The sequence below is a fragment of the Bactrocera dorsalis genome, chromosome 1 (assembly GCF_023373825.1).
Source record: "Bactrocera dorsalis isolate Fly_Bdor chromosome 1, ASM2337382v1, whole genome shotgun sequence".
NCBI classification, from domain to species: domain Eukaryota; kingdom Metazoa; phylum Arthropoda; class Insecta; order Diptera; family Tephritidae; genus Bactrocera; species Bactrocera dorsalis.
The window spans coordinates 93,653,779-93,670,371 of NC_064303.1; the positions used below are offsets into that span (position 1 = coordinate 93,653,779).

General features: G+C 31.1%; 3 protein-coding genes across 8 annotated transcripts in view; 2 read left to right on the forward strand and 1 right to left on the reverse strand.

The window, feature by feature from the left end:
- Positions 1-16,593, forward strand: part of LOC105223481 (Down syndrome cell adhesion molecule-like protein Dscam2) — a 290,706-nt gene that overhangs the window by 40,850 nt on the left and 233,263 nt on the right. The gene's annotated exons all lie outside the window — the stretch shown is intronic.
- Positions 7,108-8,646, forward strand: LOC125779026 (uncharacterized). Its single transcript, XM_049459385.1, has 4 exons — positions 7,108-7,320; positions 7,381-7,573; positions 7,636-7,815; positions 7,900-8,646. Exons 1-4 carry the CDS (start codon positions 7,292-7,294, stop codon positions 8,443-8,445), a joined length of 948 nt encoding a protein of 315 aa, XP_049315342.1. The 5' UTR covers positions 7,108-7,291; the 3' UTR covers positions 8,446-8,646.
- LOC125779022 (putative nuclease HARBI1) lies at positions 8,744-10,196 on the reverse strand. Its single transcript, XM_049459373.1, has 3 exons — positions 9,577-10,196; positions 9,374-9,521; positions 8,744-9,294 (listed from the first exon to the last, which is right to left on the reverse strand). Exons 1-3 carry the CDS (start codon positions 9,987-9,989, stop codon positions 8,785-8,787), a joined length of 1,071 nt encoding a protein of 356 aa, XP_049315330.1. The 5' UTR covers positions 9,990-10,196; the 3' UTR covers positions 8,744-8,784.

A 16,593-nucleotide genomic window follows, 5' to 3' on the forward strand; every position in this document is an offset into this window, starting at 1 on the left:
CAGTTGGTGGTAGGTGTTAGGTTGCTGAGATTCTGATGGTAACTTCGGTGGCAGTCAAATGCGCAGATGTCTTATTTTTGCATATCATTATTGCCGGCAACATATTTGCTTTTGTGTTTGTTGCTTCTTTGTTGTGTTTAGTAATAAATATTTGTATGTGATTAGTGCTGCCATAAACTTATGCATATGTATGTGTGTGCGCATTTATCTGAACTTCTTAATTTGTATTGTGTTTGCCATGAAAAATTAACTGCTTGTGTTTGTCTTTTCAATGCTCATTAATTTTTATTAAACTCCTACACCATTTTCTCATGTTTTAATCACAGTAAATGTCGCATAGAATTTGAATATTTGCGCAACGCGTGCATGGTGAAATGTAAATAATGGAGCAGAAAAAGAATTTATTTAGAGAAAAATGAATAATATTAAAAATATATTCTTTGCTCTGTTGACAAAAATAAAGCTTTTATAGCTTTTGTAAATTGATGTGAAAGCTCAGTAATACAGTGTTAAAAGCTTTCATACGGATTTTTGATGAAAGCTTCTTTTAGGTGAAAGCTTATTTTAAGTAATTCACTCCAATTATTTATTGATAGTAAAATTTTTTATAATTTTTTTGGCGAAAGCTTCTGTTAGGTGAAAGCTCCGTTTTGGACATAATTATTTCAAATTTTAACACTTAAACACAATATAAAAACTAATGAAGTAACAAAACTTTTGTTAAGTATAATTTTAAATAAATATACATATGTATGTATAAACATGAAAGCTGTTTTTTGCAAGCTTTGTTGTACATAAAGACCTAAACTTTTTGTGAAATCTTAATTTTAAATAAGTATTTGCAAGTATATAGATGAAAGCTCCTTATTTTACAAACGATGATTTCACATTAAAGCTTTAACTTTTTGTAAAACTTTTTGACGCATATTATCAATAAAACTCTTACAGCCTTTAATCTTTTTCTAAAGCCGAATGTGCAAAAGGACTGGCAATATTTTAGAGCCAATATATGAAAGCTCTCGCAATTTCGAATTGATTATGATGATCTGAAAGCTTTAACTTTTAGTAAAATTTTGTTTTTATTTTATTTTAGCTTGTGATCTAATTTATTTCCAAAACAAGAAAGTAAAAAAATTCTTATCATAAACTGAAAATGATATGAAAGTTTATGGATTTCATAGTTCTTTTAAGCTTTGAAAGCTTCTTTGTGTTGAATAGCAATTTCCATGTTAAGTGTTCTGAAATTTGGTTAAAAGTTGTTGCTTGGAAGGTTTAAACCAGATTTTTATGGATTTGGCAGTTCCATTAAGCTTTGAAAGCATCGTTGTCTGTTTCGAAATTTGGTAATAACTTATAAAAAAGGCTTAAAACCAGATTTTAAGCTTATAAATTTCCTAAACGTAATTTGAAGAATGAAAGCTCTTCTATAAATTTAAGCTAAAAAACTTCGTTCAAATTTTTGTAGGAATAATGCTTTATGGTTGGGCAACCCGATTTCAGTTGCATTCCTTTCTAAACTCATCGAAAACGAAAGCTCCCTTATAAATTGAAGCTCTCTGTTTACCCTTGTGGAAATGGAAGTTCTCTTAAATATTTACAGCAGAGCTCTATATTTGACAATTTTAGACAATTAAATCACTTCTTGCAGTCTGGTAGGTCACAACTTCCTGATGAAAAATTTTTTTCTAAAATAAATTTGAAAAGTTTCGAAAATGAAAGCTCCAGTGCAAGTTGAAATTAAAGCTCTAAACATACATACATAAGGCCTAAGACCGTTTGTTCGATGTCTAGTTAGCAATAATATGTCAGTTGAGTTATGGTTAAAAAAGAAGCTTAACCGATAGAAGGAGTATTGGTTAAGATGACCACAACTTAACCGAAAGATCTCCTACTAATCCTACCAAACATTGAGAAAGCCTTCTTTGTGCTAGAAAGTTTATTTATTGTGTTTTGGTACTCTGAAAAACTTTGCTTTTTTGCTTTGGTGCTGAATAAGTGTTACACATCCAGCCATATCTGGGTTAAGTAATATTGCGTAACTATTTCTTTATATTATAAAGCTTTTATACTATAAAGCTGTTACATGCACATACGCAAAATTTACACGCGCTTACAATTTTTACTGTTATTTAAACTCAATTATTTACCCACTTTCTTCGAAAGCTACTGCAAATTGTTGCCCAACTAAGTTATCTTCGCATTAAATAAAAACACACATGTTACACATTCAGCCAGCGCCTATTATATAACCACAAAATTAAGATGCTTTAAGCACATTTTTCGGGCAATTAAGTGGGCACTTAAGGCGCCAGGCGCTCGAGCAGCTGCCGCTTGCTAACTACCGCCGCAATCGATTAACGAAATTTTCGCTCTTGCGCACCGCGGCGCACGCAGCCGCAGACACTTAGAGTCGGTCCGAAGCAAAACGCGCCGTCAATGTGGTAACATTATTGGCAACAAATGCAAACAACAGAAGCAATTACCGTTTCTTTTTCTTATGCTCTGTTTTTCCTATTATTTTTTTCTTATTGTTGCTTTTGTATATGCAGCTAAAAAGGCAGCCAAAGCCAGCTGACGCCTTGGCTGAGCTACAGAAAAAATATATTTTTATAAATGGCAAATAAATGTGGGAAATATGACTAACAAAAAAGTAAGCCGAATAGTCGTAGAAAAAAGCGAAAATGAGTAATAATAAGCTGGTTGTCTGGCAGCTTGTCTGACTGTGAAAAAAACGAGAGAAAAAAAAACCCGCGCAATTTCACCAACAAGTGTTTGTGGCTACCGTTTCGGAAACCATTTGAGGCGAAGAGAAAAAAAAATTAAACAACAACTGGCTTGTGTGAAAATATTACTTTTATATGCATTTAGATATGTATGCATATGAATGAATGATATATGAACATATGTAGATATGTATGTACCTATATATGTATGTATGTATGTATAGAGAGTGAGAAAAAAGTACTAAAGATATTACTCATGTTCAAATCATGTTTTTTATTCAAGTGAAATTTTATTTAATTAGCCATTTGTAATAATTTTTTTCATAGCTACTTACAGACATACATATCTACACTTACTACTAGCTTTAAATGTTATTTAAGTCATATGTATATGTATATATATATACAGCATATATCTACGCCAATATAGAAGTCTTTACCCAAGTGTTTTCCTCAATAAAATGCCATACATACCTAACCTATGTACATTCTATACATTGTACATATCTTATATTTCTATTAATATTATTTCACAATATTGCTCATATTACCAACAACAAAAACCACATTTTTTAAATTATTTTTCATAGAACTATATACATATATAGAAACCTACGCTATTTGCCTTCGTTTTGCTATTGAAACCCAAGCTTTAAGTAAGTTTATTTTTCATTAAGTTAACTGTGTTTTACATAAATTACACTGTGTCTAAAAAGTTTGCAGACCATATGCATATTCATATGCCTAATTAATGTATGTTGGGCGAAAAAAAAGTTATGCGCGCTAATTTGGGCAACTAATTGAAGTTAATTGGTGAATCATGATTACTCAATTTCATAGTTTTTTATGTGAAATTATTGTTTGAGTGATTTTATAACAATGCTTAGCTTAAAAAAAGACTAACAACAGGCCAAATTAAAAAAAATAAAGAAAACAGTCAAGTAAAGAGGCAGTTAGAGCCATTTAGTGTGTGAATATTATTAAAAAAAATATTAAATGTGAACAAAAAATTAGAAGCAAACTATAACGATCTTTTTATTGAGGCTGCGACTATCGTAGAGTGTTATTTTTTGATTTATGGAACTTTTATTTCAAATAAAATGTGAACGATCTATGAAAATGTCAATATTTTGGCTTTATTAGTTTCGTGGTATTTAGTGTCCGAATGGAATTAATGATAACTGCTTTTTACAAACCACAAGCTGGTAGTTAAATTGAGACTACTTCTTTCAGCTTCATTGCTTGCCTCACCAATAAAACGCCGCACGTTGGTTTCCACCTGGACATTTGAAGCTGGTTCATCAGCAAAGGTGATTTATATGACTTTGCACCACCAAAAGTAGTTGAACGTTCTCAATTTATGAGGATGTAGGTTAGGTGAACAATTAACCGATCTTATTCTTGAAATAACTTAGTCCAACTTCGTACCAATATAGTCATCTTTTGACTCGCTGAACTATATGACATTTGAGATTGACGTGAGAAACCCAAAAGTCGTGAATCTTTGGTTGGAAGTGTTACCAACGCTGGTTCCATACTAAATTCTTAAGAAGTATAGCTCAAAAATAAATACGGAATAAAAAGTTCGACCGGCAGTATCTTTTCCTTGAAGCAAGTGAGCCTTGAGACCCTTGTTGTTGTCACAGAATTCGGATATATGAATATTAAATTTATTTACATACGTATCCATTTTCACAAAAAAGGTCCTGAGATCACAGTTTGCTAGTTTTTGCAATAAATTTTCTCGATTTTTCAATCGAATTCTCATATACCATACATTTATGCATAGCAAATTGCCGTATTAAACATAAATGTCAAAACCATATGACAGCCATATTGAACTTAAATGTCAAAAACATATGTTGCTTTGACAGCTGATTTGACAGCAATCCGTCTAGGCAATGTTATAACTCTAAAAGTCATCGTTTTTATCCATGATAACAGTTATCGTAATGCTAGTATTATATAAGGTAATATTTCCATAAAGATCCACTAAATACTGTTAAACTAAAATAAAAAAAATCCGCAAAAATAAAATTTTAAAAAATCAATATATTTTTGTGCTACTCGAACAGTTTGTTTGTAATTGATAGATACTCATATACGAACACTTGAAAATATCCTTATATCTCTTTTTATATTTGTCACGTTATTTCTTTCAAGCATCCGTTACTGCAATTATTTCTTATCAAACATGTTTCAGATAATATTTTTTGACATCAAGTAAATTGTTCTCACTTTTTCCCTCAAATTTTCGCAGTTTTTACCTTTCATATGTCATTGCCCTGTTAATGCCAGTGCACGCAAGGGCGCTTGGAAAAAAACTGGTTGAAAACTCTTGCCAAAAAAGTTGAATGCGAAATGAATAGCTGTATATCACACTTAAACACAATTTGCTGATTGACAAAGCTTTTCGCAATTTGCGCGCTTTGTTTTTGATTTTCATATCGAAATCTCCTTTTCATGAATATACCTTTTTTTACTTGTACCGTTCAAAAAACTTACATAAATAAAAAAAGAGAAAAAAGTGTATCCTGCTTTCAGCAGTATTCAAAAAGCTGTAGCCGCGCTTATGTTTGCAGTAATTAAAATTTACTATTTTTTTATACAAATGAATTGTGTTTTATTAAATATTTTAGCTACCATTTTTATTTGCCTATCCACACGTTTATATTTGAGTTATATGAGCGTTTAATGTGTTGTAATAATTAGACCAAAAAATTTCTTTGTTTTTAACAGCATTTTTTTCCAAAATAAAATAACAACGTAAAGTGGAAAGTTTTTGTGAATGGTCGTCTAGGACCATTGTGGAAAGTAAATGTGCGGCAGAGATAAACACAGTTATATTATAATTTAATTTCAACCAAAAAATATTAGTTATAATAAAATTGTATAATTCCTTAAAAATACAAAATGAAACTAGCATTGCAAATTAAAACTAACGCTAAAGTCAGTTTAGTGTAATATTTAAGCAAAACAAAAAAAAAAAAATAATAATAATAAAAATTATAAAATGAAAAAAAAAAACTAAAAAACTATATTAATACAAATGCGTATACTTTAACGAAAAAACAGCACAACTGTAAAAAAATATAACGTAAGATAATTAAAAATAACAGTGTAAAGTATCTTAAGAAAAACAAAAATGTATATAGTGTAAAGGGCGAAACGAATTATCTATTAAAATGTAGTAACTTAGAAAGCCACGTCCTACCAGGAAAAATACTTTTTTTTAATTTTTAGAGAATCAAAATATATTTAATTTATATTAAATTGCACTCCTAGACTAAAAAAGGCATTTTTTTTAATTTTTAAAATATATTATATAAATCGTAAGAGAATACATAGTAACTCTTTATCATAAAATTTTTTATAGTTTTCGAAAAGGTCCTACACTGTTGCAGTGATTCCGATCTTTACCGTTCATGGAATCTAAACACTCCAATATATTTTATATTGGGAAAATGTAGGAGCTTTGTATGGTCCATTCCAGCAACTTCACGTTGCTATTTGCAAGGTATCGACTAAAATTTCGCCCTTATTAATGGCAGTATAGACCTGGATAAAATCCTCGCCAATTAATCGCCTGGCTTCACTCATGATGACTTCTTTCATACTACTACTATTTTGCCTACCTCCTCGGCAAAAATACAGTCCCATACAAGAGGGTCCTACTGTCTTCTTTAAGTGGAGGTTTTGCACACTTGAATATCACTGTTTCGCCTATTTTACGCCACACATACGTTTGGCCACAACTATATTTCATCCTTATCATTGATTCGTCCGTCTTTTTGACCAAAAATTATTTGGTTTCAATACATAATCTCCATAAAATTTCATCCGTTTTGCCAAGTTGGCCTTGTTCATATAAGGAATCTTTCTTGGTGCTCTATCGTACATATCTCCTTCGTGTAAGAGTCTACAAATCGTAGGCAAAGGCGGTGCACTTTTCCCTTCTCCGAACTGCAGAGCCTATTTATTAGATATATTTATGATCCTGGAATCAACACGTTTTAATGTAATACTAGGCCTTCTTACTGGATTGGCTTAATAAATTTTATTTTACTTTCAAGAAATAAATTTTATATCTTCAATAAATACTAGTTTGTTCAATATTTCGACTGAATAAAAAAAGCTTCACTTCGAATGAATTTACAGAGATCAATTCACAAAATGCTTATATCCAATATTCGTCTTTTTAAAAACTATTTGTTTGCTGTTAATGTACTAATTACTTATTATCATAGAAATTTCATGTAGATGGAAAATCTCTCAAAACGTTCAGCTAAAATTTTTTCTAGATCTTTTTCAGTTCATATTTATAAAAAATATTAAAATAAAATCTAAAAACTCTTGGCAACCCTCTAATATAGAAACCTTACAGCCCTATTCTGAAAAAACCTCTCAACTGAGTTGAGAGGAAATATTTGAGAGATTTCTTGTGAGGCATAATTTGTGAGGCTATTCTAGCTCAAACCTCATAAGAAAAAAGCTTAAAAAAGTCACCACGTGAGGTAAAAAGCTTTTAGCTGTCAAACAGCTGTTTTAAGAAAAATAAGCATACAAAAATGGACACAACAATGGATAATCAGAATATGTAAGTAATTTTGCAAATTTTAAATATATATATATATACAATAATTTTATATATTCCTAGGCGCACAAAAACGGAGAGAACAACTCAGGAGCAGCTGCAGCATTACATAATGTTTTGCAAGCAGCATCCTGAGTTGCAACGCGGGAAGCTAACTCCGACCAACCCTCAAGGGCTGCAAATGCTTTGGTCGGAGTTAGCAGACAATTTAAATGCATTAAGAGGCCCAACGCGGTCGGCAGCCAAGTGGAAGGAGGTAAGTTAATAAATGCTTGTGTTTGTGTCATATTATTAAAATACATACATATATTTCCATAGTCATTAATGCATTGGAAACACCAGTTGCGATCGCGAGCGCGCAAACTGAAAGCACATTCGCAAGCGACTGGTGGGGGCCCTCCGATAAGTGGAATGACTCCATTCGAGGAGCAAGCCATAACAACATTTGGGGCAGCAGCGGTAGATGGATTGCCGGGTGTTGCGACTTTGGGTCATCAGGTAATATTTTAATTTAATATTTGTCGGACTATTTATTTTTTTTTAATTACATGAGGCAATAATTGGTCCGTTTTATACTTACAGGTTTTGCCGTTGTATATAAATACACTTGAAGCTCCAGCTTCCTCGCCAACACAAACAGTCGCATCGCCTGCTCCAGCACCCTCACTAGCAGTCGCATCGCCTGCTTTAGCGCCAACACAAACAGTCGCATCGCCTGCTTTAGCGCCAACACCAACAGTCGCATCGCCTGTTCCAGCATCTTCACTAGCAGTCACATCGCCTGCTCCAGCTTTTCCTGCTTTATCAATCAATTTTTCTTCCTCGCCATCACCTCATTTTTCTTCTTCACCATCACCTCCATCTTCTTCCTTATCTCCTCCCATATTATCTTCTTCTATGCCATCGCCTTCTTATATCCCTCCCGAAAAGTTGACTGCAGCGAAGATGCTTGGAACAGTGCTAAAAAAAATGGAGGACAGAGAAAAGCGAGAGGAGGAAACCATTGCTCTACAAAGGCAAATTGTAGAGCAAAATGCGCAGATGGCAGGGGTGCTGACTCAAATGACACAGGCACTAACCTCGCTGTCAGAGGTTATGGCTAAGTTGTCCCAAAAATTGGATAAATAATAATAAAAATGTAAAAAATGAAATAAAAATGTAAAAAATGAAATAGAAATGTAAGAAATGAAATAAAAATGTAAAAAATGAAATAAAAATGTAAAAAATGAAATAGAAATGTAAAAAATGAAATAGAAATGTAAAAAATGAAATAAAAATGTAAAAAATGAAAAAAAAATTAAATAAAATAACATGAATTATTTAAACATATGTAGATGTGTTTTTATTCATTCTTAGAGGAAGTAAAATGTACAGAGACAGTAAGTAACTTACATATATGTATATATATTTATATATATATATTTATAGTACATAACGCCGCTGGAAATATATACATACATATGTATATTATAAAGACATAATGTAACGTTCTCTTACTCTAGCACCCTCCCTAAAATTGGGGTTTTCGAAAACAATTTCGGTGTCTTGTGATTCTTCTAAAACTTCTTCGAAGCCAAGGTCTGCAGCCACACCATGCTTCAGTAATATGTTGTGAAGAATTGTACACGCGTAAATAATCAAAGACGCTTTTTCAGGGCTGTAATGAAGAATGCGGTGTTTTGAGAGGCACCGGAATCGTGACTTCAAAACACCAAAGGCCCTCTCAATGGTATTACGTGCTTTGGCGTGCAACTTATTGTAACGCACTTCCCTTGCGTTTGAAGGTTCAGCGACTGGCGTTAACAGCCATGGCTCCAATGGATATCCTTGGTCGCCTAACAACCACGAATCACTTTGCGTGTTATAGGTATTTGTGAGGTGCATACGTGTTGGGGATGTGGTCCAAATACCAGAATCATGGCAAGACCCGGGATATCTCGCGTTGACAGCGGTGAACAGAAGTCGATGATCACAAACCTGCCAAAAATGCAAATATATACATATGTATTAATAGAAAGATTGGTAAATAGTTTGTATAATATAGAACATTACGTACTGCTTCTACATTAAGGCTGTAAAATCCTTTCCGGTTCATAAACAGTGAGAGAGGAGTAGTGGCGTCTGTAGTTGAGGGTGAAACAATCCCAATATGGGTACAATCGATTGCGCCGATTGTCCCCTTGATCCCAAATTTCGTGTAAAATCTGTAAGAAAAAATTTATTTATTTATTTATATTTATTTTTATTTATTTATCTTACCCCTTCTTTGCATCTGACACATCCTGCGCGCTTGAAGGAAAACAAATTTCACTTCCCTTAACATCAACAATTAGTTTTGAAATAAAGTGCAGAGCTCTTGATACTGAGGATTGGCTCATAGAGAGCATATAATTATTCCCAACGCATTTTTGATACGAGCCATGCCCGTAAAAATATAAACTCGTCAGGAAACGCAGATCAAAAGGAATATTTGACTTCTGCACATCATGCGGCTCCAATTCACTTATCAGCAATTTACATAGCGATTTTGGGAATCGAAATGTGTTAATAAATGCAGTGTCTTGCATAGTAAAGGGATCGCTTTTGTCTCGCAAACCCTTTAAAATTTTTCTCCTACCTCCCGATTCCTCCTCCTCAACAATTGCCGCATATACAAATAATAATTCCTCCATTCTAATAACACTCAATTCTCAATATTTTAAAAAATTCAAAATATGCAAAACAAAACAAACACAGATGTTTTGTATTATGATGCCTGCTTTCACACGTCACAGATATTTGTGAGAATAGTGAGCATTTGAGCTTTTGAATTTTCGCCAGAATAAGGTAACCCTCACTACAGTGAGAAACATCATTGTAGTGAGGTTGGTGACTTTTGTGAGGGCATGAGAATAGGGCTGTTAGTTATTCCCTGCAAGCACTTCCATTTGACACCCTTAACGCCAAAAATTAATTAAATAAGTAAAATATCAAATTTATTAGTTTATAAAATTCAAAATTATTTAGGTGGCAACCACGCAAATTTTCCTTGCACTTCTAATTAATTTATACAAAGTAGTCAAATAACTTTCCACAAAAAATATTTAATTTTTGTTAAATACGAAATCTTTAAAAAATTGTTTTCAATTGGGTCTGGCAACACCAAAGTATGAATTTAGTCGGTAGATACCTAATAAAGGTGTCTGGTAACTAAAAATTAATAATAATTATTTAAGTAAAAAAAGGAAAACTTGTTGAAGTGTATAATAATATTTAATTTGTTTTTTGTAATATGTATACCATTTCCATTTGGATTTATTGTGTAAGTAGTGCTCTGGCCTAACCTTTTTGCCACCTTTGAGCTGTGCAAAAAATGTAAATTCAACACTCATGGTTATTAAAATGCCGTAATTTAGGATTAAAAATGTCATGCTGTTTTACATTATACAATCATAACAAAAACAAAGTGTACTGCATAACCATAATACTATAATGCTTTTCAAATAATGCTTCAAATTGATTTAGTGGAACTTTAACTTTTTTGTTTTGATTTAGTAATTTTTTTTATTGATTTAAATTTTTTCTTTTTAAATTTTACTTTTTTTAGTATTTTTTTTACCAATTTACTATTATTTAATGCTTAAATCTTCTTTTGTGTGTGTATGAGTGCTTTTAAGTAAGCGCATTACTTCTCAGTACCATATATGTATACATAAATATAAATACTCCTCATACATTTGTTTACACAACTGAATCGTCTACTCTGTTTTTTTATTAAAATTTTTATCACTTTTCAAGCACTTCTAAAGCGCTCAAGAGCTGCTATTTAAAACATTTAAATTTGAGTGAGTTGTGCTGAAAAGCTTAGTGAAATTGAGCTCAACGCTATTTAGCCTATGAATTCAAATTAATGAAATCCATTTAATCCAGACCCATTAAAAAATGATTATTATTATAAAATATCTAATTTTTTTAAATGGAATAAAGCCTTTGTGTGGTGATTAATTATTTATATATATATCTGTTTGCATATGGAACTGCATTAATACCATTTTTTTATACTCTTTTTTTTTAATTTTTTTTTTGCGTTAAACTTTGACATATGCACACATAAACAAACTTCTGCTAAAAGCGCAAAGCACAAAGCACTAAAATCTGCGAATTTGCAAACTTATCATTTGATTTGGTAACAAGCGGTTTATGACTAAATTATTAGTTAAATTTTTAATAACGAAGCTTTAATAAATATTATATAATTTTCTGTAAAAAAATATATTTTCTCAAAAGTTGTTTAAAATGCGTTAATTAGACGAATTCTATTTTTTTTTTAGATTTTTTGGTTTATGGTAAAGGCTTTATAAGCTTTTGAGAATTCTAAAAAAATAAGAACTTTTTTAGTCAGCAAACAGTAGGCTAAAAAATGATTAGCCACTTCAGCAACATGTTGCACAAGTATGTCTGAATTTTATCTATAGAAATTGTTTAGTTCTAACTAAAATTGAACTCACTTTCACTGTCAAACAATAAGCTAAAATGTGATTAGATGCTTCAGCAACATGTTGCACAACTCTTTTTGAATTTAGTGTACTGAAATTATTTCAAACTATATTGACACACACTTTCACTATCAGATATAAGCATTTTTATTATATAGTATTTTTTATATTTTTTTTAAAGCATTTCTATGCAGCTTTTAATATTTTTACGACATGTTGCGCAAATTCACAATAATTATGTTCGTGTTTTTATTGTTTGTAATAATATTGGTTCGAATATTTCAACATTAATAACTCCCATTTCATAATCTTAATTATTTTTCTATTTTCAATAGCCGCATACAAGTACATATAATATAAACTGTCTTAGATTGTTCTGCAACATGTTGCACAATTAATTTCGTGCTTTGTTTGCTTAAGTTAGTTACTTTTGAAAATGAAGATTGACATTAAGCATAGTAAGTTTTTTCTATATGTCCTACACTAGTGAATAAGTTTCTGGCATATTTATTCAGCGTTTAATATTGCTGCAACATGTTGCGCTGTCAAATAGTCTTTTTAATGTTTTTGTTAATTAGAGTAAATCTTCTTTTAATATAATATTTCAACATTAATCATTGTAAATTATTTCGCTGTTTTAAATAGCCACATATGTATATATAAAAAACTTTTTTCTGCAACATGTTGCGCAATGTGTTTTATACATATGTACATATTTTGATAAACATTTTTGCTTTAGAAAATATTAGGGTTGAGTATGGGCAAGTTTTTTTGTATATGTATGTATGTTTCAGGAATTTGAAATTTATTATTTTTTCAGCATTTTGCAAAAAGTTATGTTATTTTCATATTTTATTTTTATATATTTTTATAAATATTATATTATTTTTAATTGTTTAAATAATTTTTTCTTACACTATTTAGATGACAATGAACGTCTTGCGATTAAATTTCTATTAAAATACTTCAACTATACTATTCTTGTAATACACATAAACTCCATTCTGTCTGCAACATGTTGCTCAAGTTACTCCGTTGCCATTTTTAACATTTTTTATCTATTAAAGCCTTAAGGTTAACTCTAACCATAAAAATAAGTATTAACATCAATACTCAGCACTTTTTTCAAAATTTTTTTGTATAATTTTTATTGTTTTAGGATTTTTGCAACATGCTGCGACTGACATAATAAGTTTTTCATTATTACAAATAATTTTATTTTTATTTTTTTTTTTTGTTTTTCGTCAGTAATGATTGTCATTTCATTACCTAAATTTTTATTTTTATTAAAATTAATCACAAACAAGTTTATTAAAAACTATATTTTGTCTGCAACATGCTGCTCAACTTCCTCTACACGCTTGTTTGCTATTATTTGTATACTTCTAGAAGCTTTGGAATTAAGCGTAAGCATAAATAATAAGCTTTTCTATATATTCATGTCGTTCTCATAGATACATTATTGGAATATTTTTTACGATTTAGTGTTTCTGCAACATGTTGCGTTAAATCACAGTAATTTTTTCATTGTTCAAAATTATTTTTTTTTTTATTTTTTGTCATTTATTCTGTTAAAATATTTCAAATGCAAGTATATGTACAGTATATTTTGTTTGCAACATGTTGCTCAACAATCTTGGACTCATCCCAACACATTTTCACCAACATTTTTACTTTTAAAAGCATTTATATACATTGAAACCATAAAAAATAAGCATTTTTTTATATACTCAAGACTCTTTCTAACTTTTTTGGAACACTTTTTAATAATTTAGTATTTCTCCAACATGTTGCGAAGCACTAAAAATCATTTTTTCATTGTTTTAAATAAGTTTTCTTTTATTTTTTTGCCATTATTGAGTGCAACCTCATTAGCTTATGATATTTCCTCTTTTAAATATTTATAACAAAAATTTTTATTGCTTCCGCAACATGTTGCTCATAAACATTTCAGCACTTAAATTGAATAACTGGAGAAATTATGTGCCATCAATTAACTTTAAATCAAGCAAGACAAAACAGGTGAAAGTGTCATCACCCAAATGTGCCTAAAATTTAATAAATAGCATGTGTTGTAAACATAAATACATATATAAAAATTTCGAGAATAATAAATTTCTTTTAATTGCTTTGGCTGGCGTGGCTCATTTGCTGTGCTAACAACTAGTCATTTCATTAACCCAAATTGTCGACAACAAAAACTATGTATTTATGTGCTTATGCATTGCTAAGTGCCCCAAAACACAACAATGACAACAAACTGAAAGCATACATATGTATGCACAAACACATGCAAGTTAATACCACCAGTTCATATTACATGAACATATTCTTTATCTGTCATAAATATGTAACATGACACTTATGACCCATATGGTCCGTATTTAAACATTATATGTACTTTGCTAATACTGTCCGCCTTAGGTGGTCCAAAAATATAAATATATAATTGTAAGATGAATCTTTCCACTTGAAACATATGTCCTACATATGTCCTATCTCAAGTGGATTGTAGATATACTTCCTAGAATGTAAGATTAATATTTGTATCTAGGCTTAAGCAAAATATTGTATTTAAGAAAAAGATAATAAAGAAAACGAGGCAGTTGCCCGTGGTGACTCGAAAAGAAAACAAACTATTAATTGGCGATCCTGCCAGGAGTATCGTAAAACTCCTGTTGGACCAAAATGTAACAATAATATTCGGCGGTAACCATTTAAGGGGACAAAAAATCCCCGTGTTACCGTTTGAAAAACAATCAAGTATCCTCAATTGAGGAGAAAAGTAAAAACAAACAAATTTTGAAAAAACGCTAAGTCCAAAAAGAGACTGAGAGAATTTCGAGTGTGTGTTTGTGCCACCAATTGCCAATCGAACGCGCCACGTCTAAACGGATTACGAGCAAACAACAAGCAAACGTACGCGTTACAAAAAAAAAACATAAAAATTTTAAAACAAGAAACTATAACAACACATATAAAGTGATTTCAAAGATTGGATTGAAAAAAAACTCAAAGTGAACATTTGTGAAAATTTCAAAAAATAAAATAAAAGAAAGTGTGATCCACACTACAAACTACAACAGTTTCACAAATAAAGTGATTTTAAAATGTGAATTGAAAAACCAAAAAAAGTGAAAATTTTTGAAAATTTCAAACAAATAGAAGAAAGTGCGTGGATCTATAAACTATCCACATAAAAACAAATAAATAAAAAAAATTCTGTAAATCAGAAATTTCACCAAAAAACTGATTTCATTTAAACCTCGCACACGGCCGCCAACGACGACCATTGCACAACCAACCGCCAAAATTCAACTTAAAAAGCAACAGCAGCAGCAAAGTCAACAATAGCGCAACAGTAGTAACAGCAGCAACAGCAGCAATAGCAACAGTAACAACAGCAGCAGTAGAAGCAGCAACATAAAATTAGTTGTAAGTAAGGCTTATACATATGTATTTATTAATTAAATTAAGTATACAAATTGTTTATTGTGAGTATTAATTTGCTTCATGAAACTCACAAATACATATAGTATATAAAAAAGGGCAAACCCAAAAAATAACAATTATAAAAAAGAGGCGATAGGAATAAAGAATTTTTAAGAGATCAAGATAATTTTATAATTTTTCAAAATGGCAGTGAATACTCTTACTGTAGACGATATAGCTAGATTAATAGCTACACAAACCGCAAACTTTAGAACTGAGATAGCTCAGTTGAGTAATAGAATTAAAATTCTAACAGATGCGTCACACGTAATTGAGTATGAAACCCAAGGAATTAATGATTCCATAACATGTGACGAAAATTTAGACATAATAAAGTCTTTGCCAGAATTTTCCGGTAAATCTTATGTCAGCTGGAGAGAAGCTGCAAAAAATTCGATGAGCCTATATATTGAAGGTAGCAGAAGGTATTTTGGAGCACTAACTATCCTCCGAAATAAGATTGTAGGTAATGCCAATGATATGTTAACTAATCATGGCACAGTTTTGAATTTAGAAGCAATATTTGCAAGATTAGATTTTGCTTACGCCGACAGACGACCAATTCACGTAATTGATCAAGAGATGAGCGTTATGAGACAAGGATCGACATCCTTAATTGATTATTATAATGAAGTCAATCAGAAATTGACATTACTAATAAATAAAACTATAATGACGCACGGCACCAATTCAGATATTACAAAACAATTAAATATCAAGAATCGAGAAACCGCGTTAAGAACTTTTATAACTGGTTTAAATTACCCTCTAAACCAAATATTATTTGCATTAACACCTACCGATTTGCCAAATGCTCTTGCTAAAGCACAAGAACTTCATTCAAATCAAATACGATCGCAATTTGCTTTGCAATTTTCTAAAAACAATCATGAAATTGGTTCACGAAACAAGCCTCAAGCTAACCGAAGATATTCGAATTTTCAGAATATCTTAAGGTACCCCCAAATGAATAATAATTCATACCAAATGTATTCCAATCACCCAGAACCTATGAAAGTGGATCAATCAATCCAATTAATAAATAAACCCAGTCATGTGCAAAGAAACCAACCACATGTTAGGAGTAACAGGTGTAATTGGCAGACCAATTATCAGCCAACAAACATACCAAAAAGGTCAATTGAAAGTGCACAAATAAGCGCACAACCTCAACCAAAAATTCAACGAATTAATAATATTGGTGAGAACCATTTTTTAAGGGTAAATTCCGATTTGCCGTATGTTATTAAAACCGATACAAAAACTGGGCAAATCTTTAGAATTCTCATAGATACGGGAGCAACCAGCT

What these genes read in the sequence shown, in the direction of transcription:
- LOC125779022 (XM_049459373.1), bottom strand. Translation starts at nt 9,989, where the DNA reads ATGGAGGAATTATTATTTGTATATGCGGCAATTGTTGAGGAGGAGGAA. An exon ending in GTGTCAGATGCAAAGAAGGG is followed by an intron (nt 9,522 to 9,576) that starts GTAAGATAAATA and finishes TTTTTCTTACAG; the next exon opens with ATTTTACACGAAATTTGGGA. An exon ending in ACAGCCTTAATGTAGAAGCA is followed by an intron (nt 9,295 to 9,373) that starts GTACGTAATGTT and finishes CATTTTTGGCAG; the next exon opens with GTTTGTGATCATCGACTTCT.
- LOC125779026 (XM_049459385.1), top strand. Translation starts at nt 7,292, where the DNA reads ATGGACACAACAATGGATAATCAGAATAT. An exon ending in ACAATGGATAATCAGAATAT is followed by an intron (nt 7,321 to 7,380) that starts GTAAGTAATTTT and finishes ATATATTCCTAG; the next exon opens with GCGCACAAAAACGGAGAGAA. An exon ending in TTGCGACTTTGGGTCATCAG is followed by an intron (nt 7,816 to 7,899) that starts GTAATATTTTAA and finishes TTATACTTACAG; the next exon opens with GTTTTGCCGTTGTATATAAA.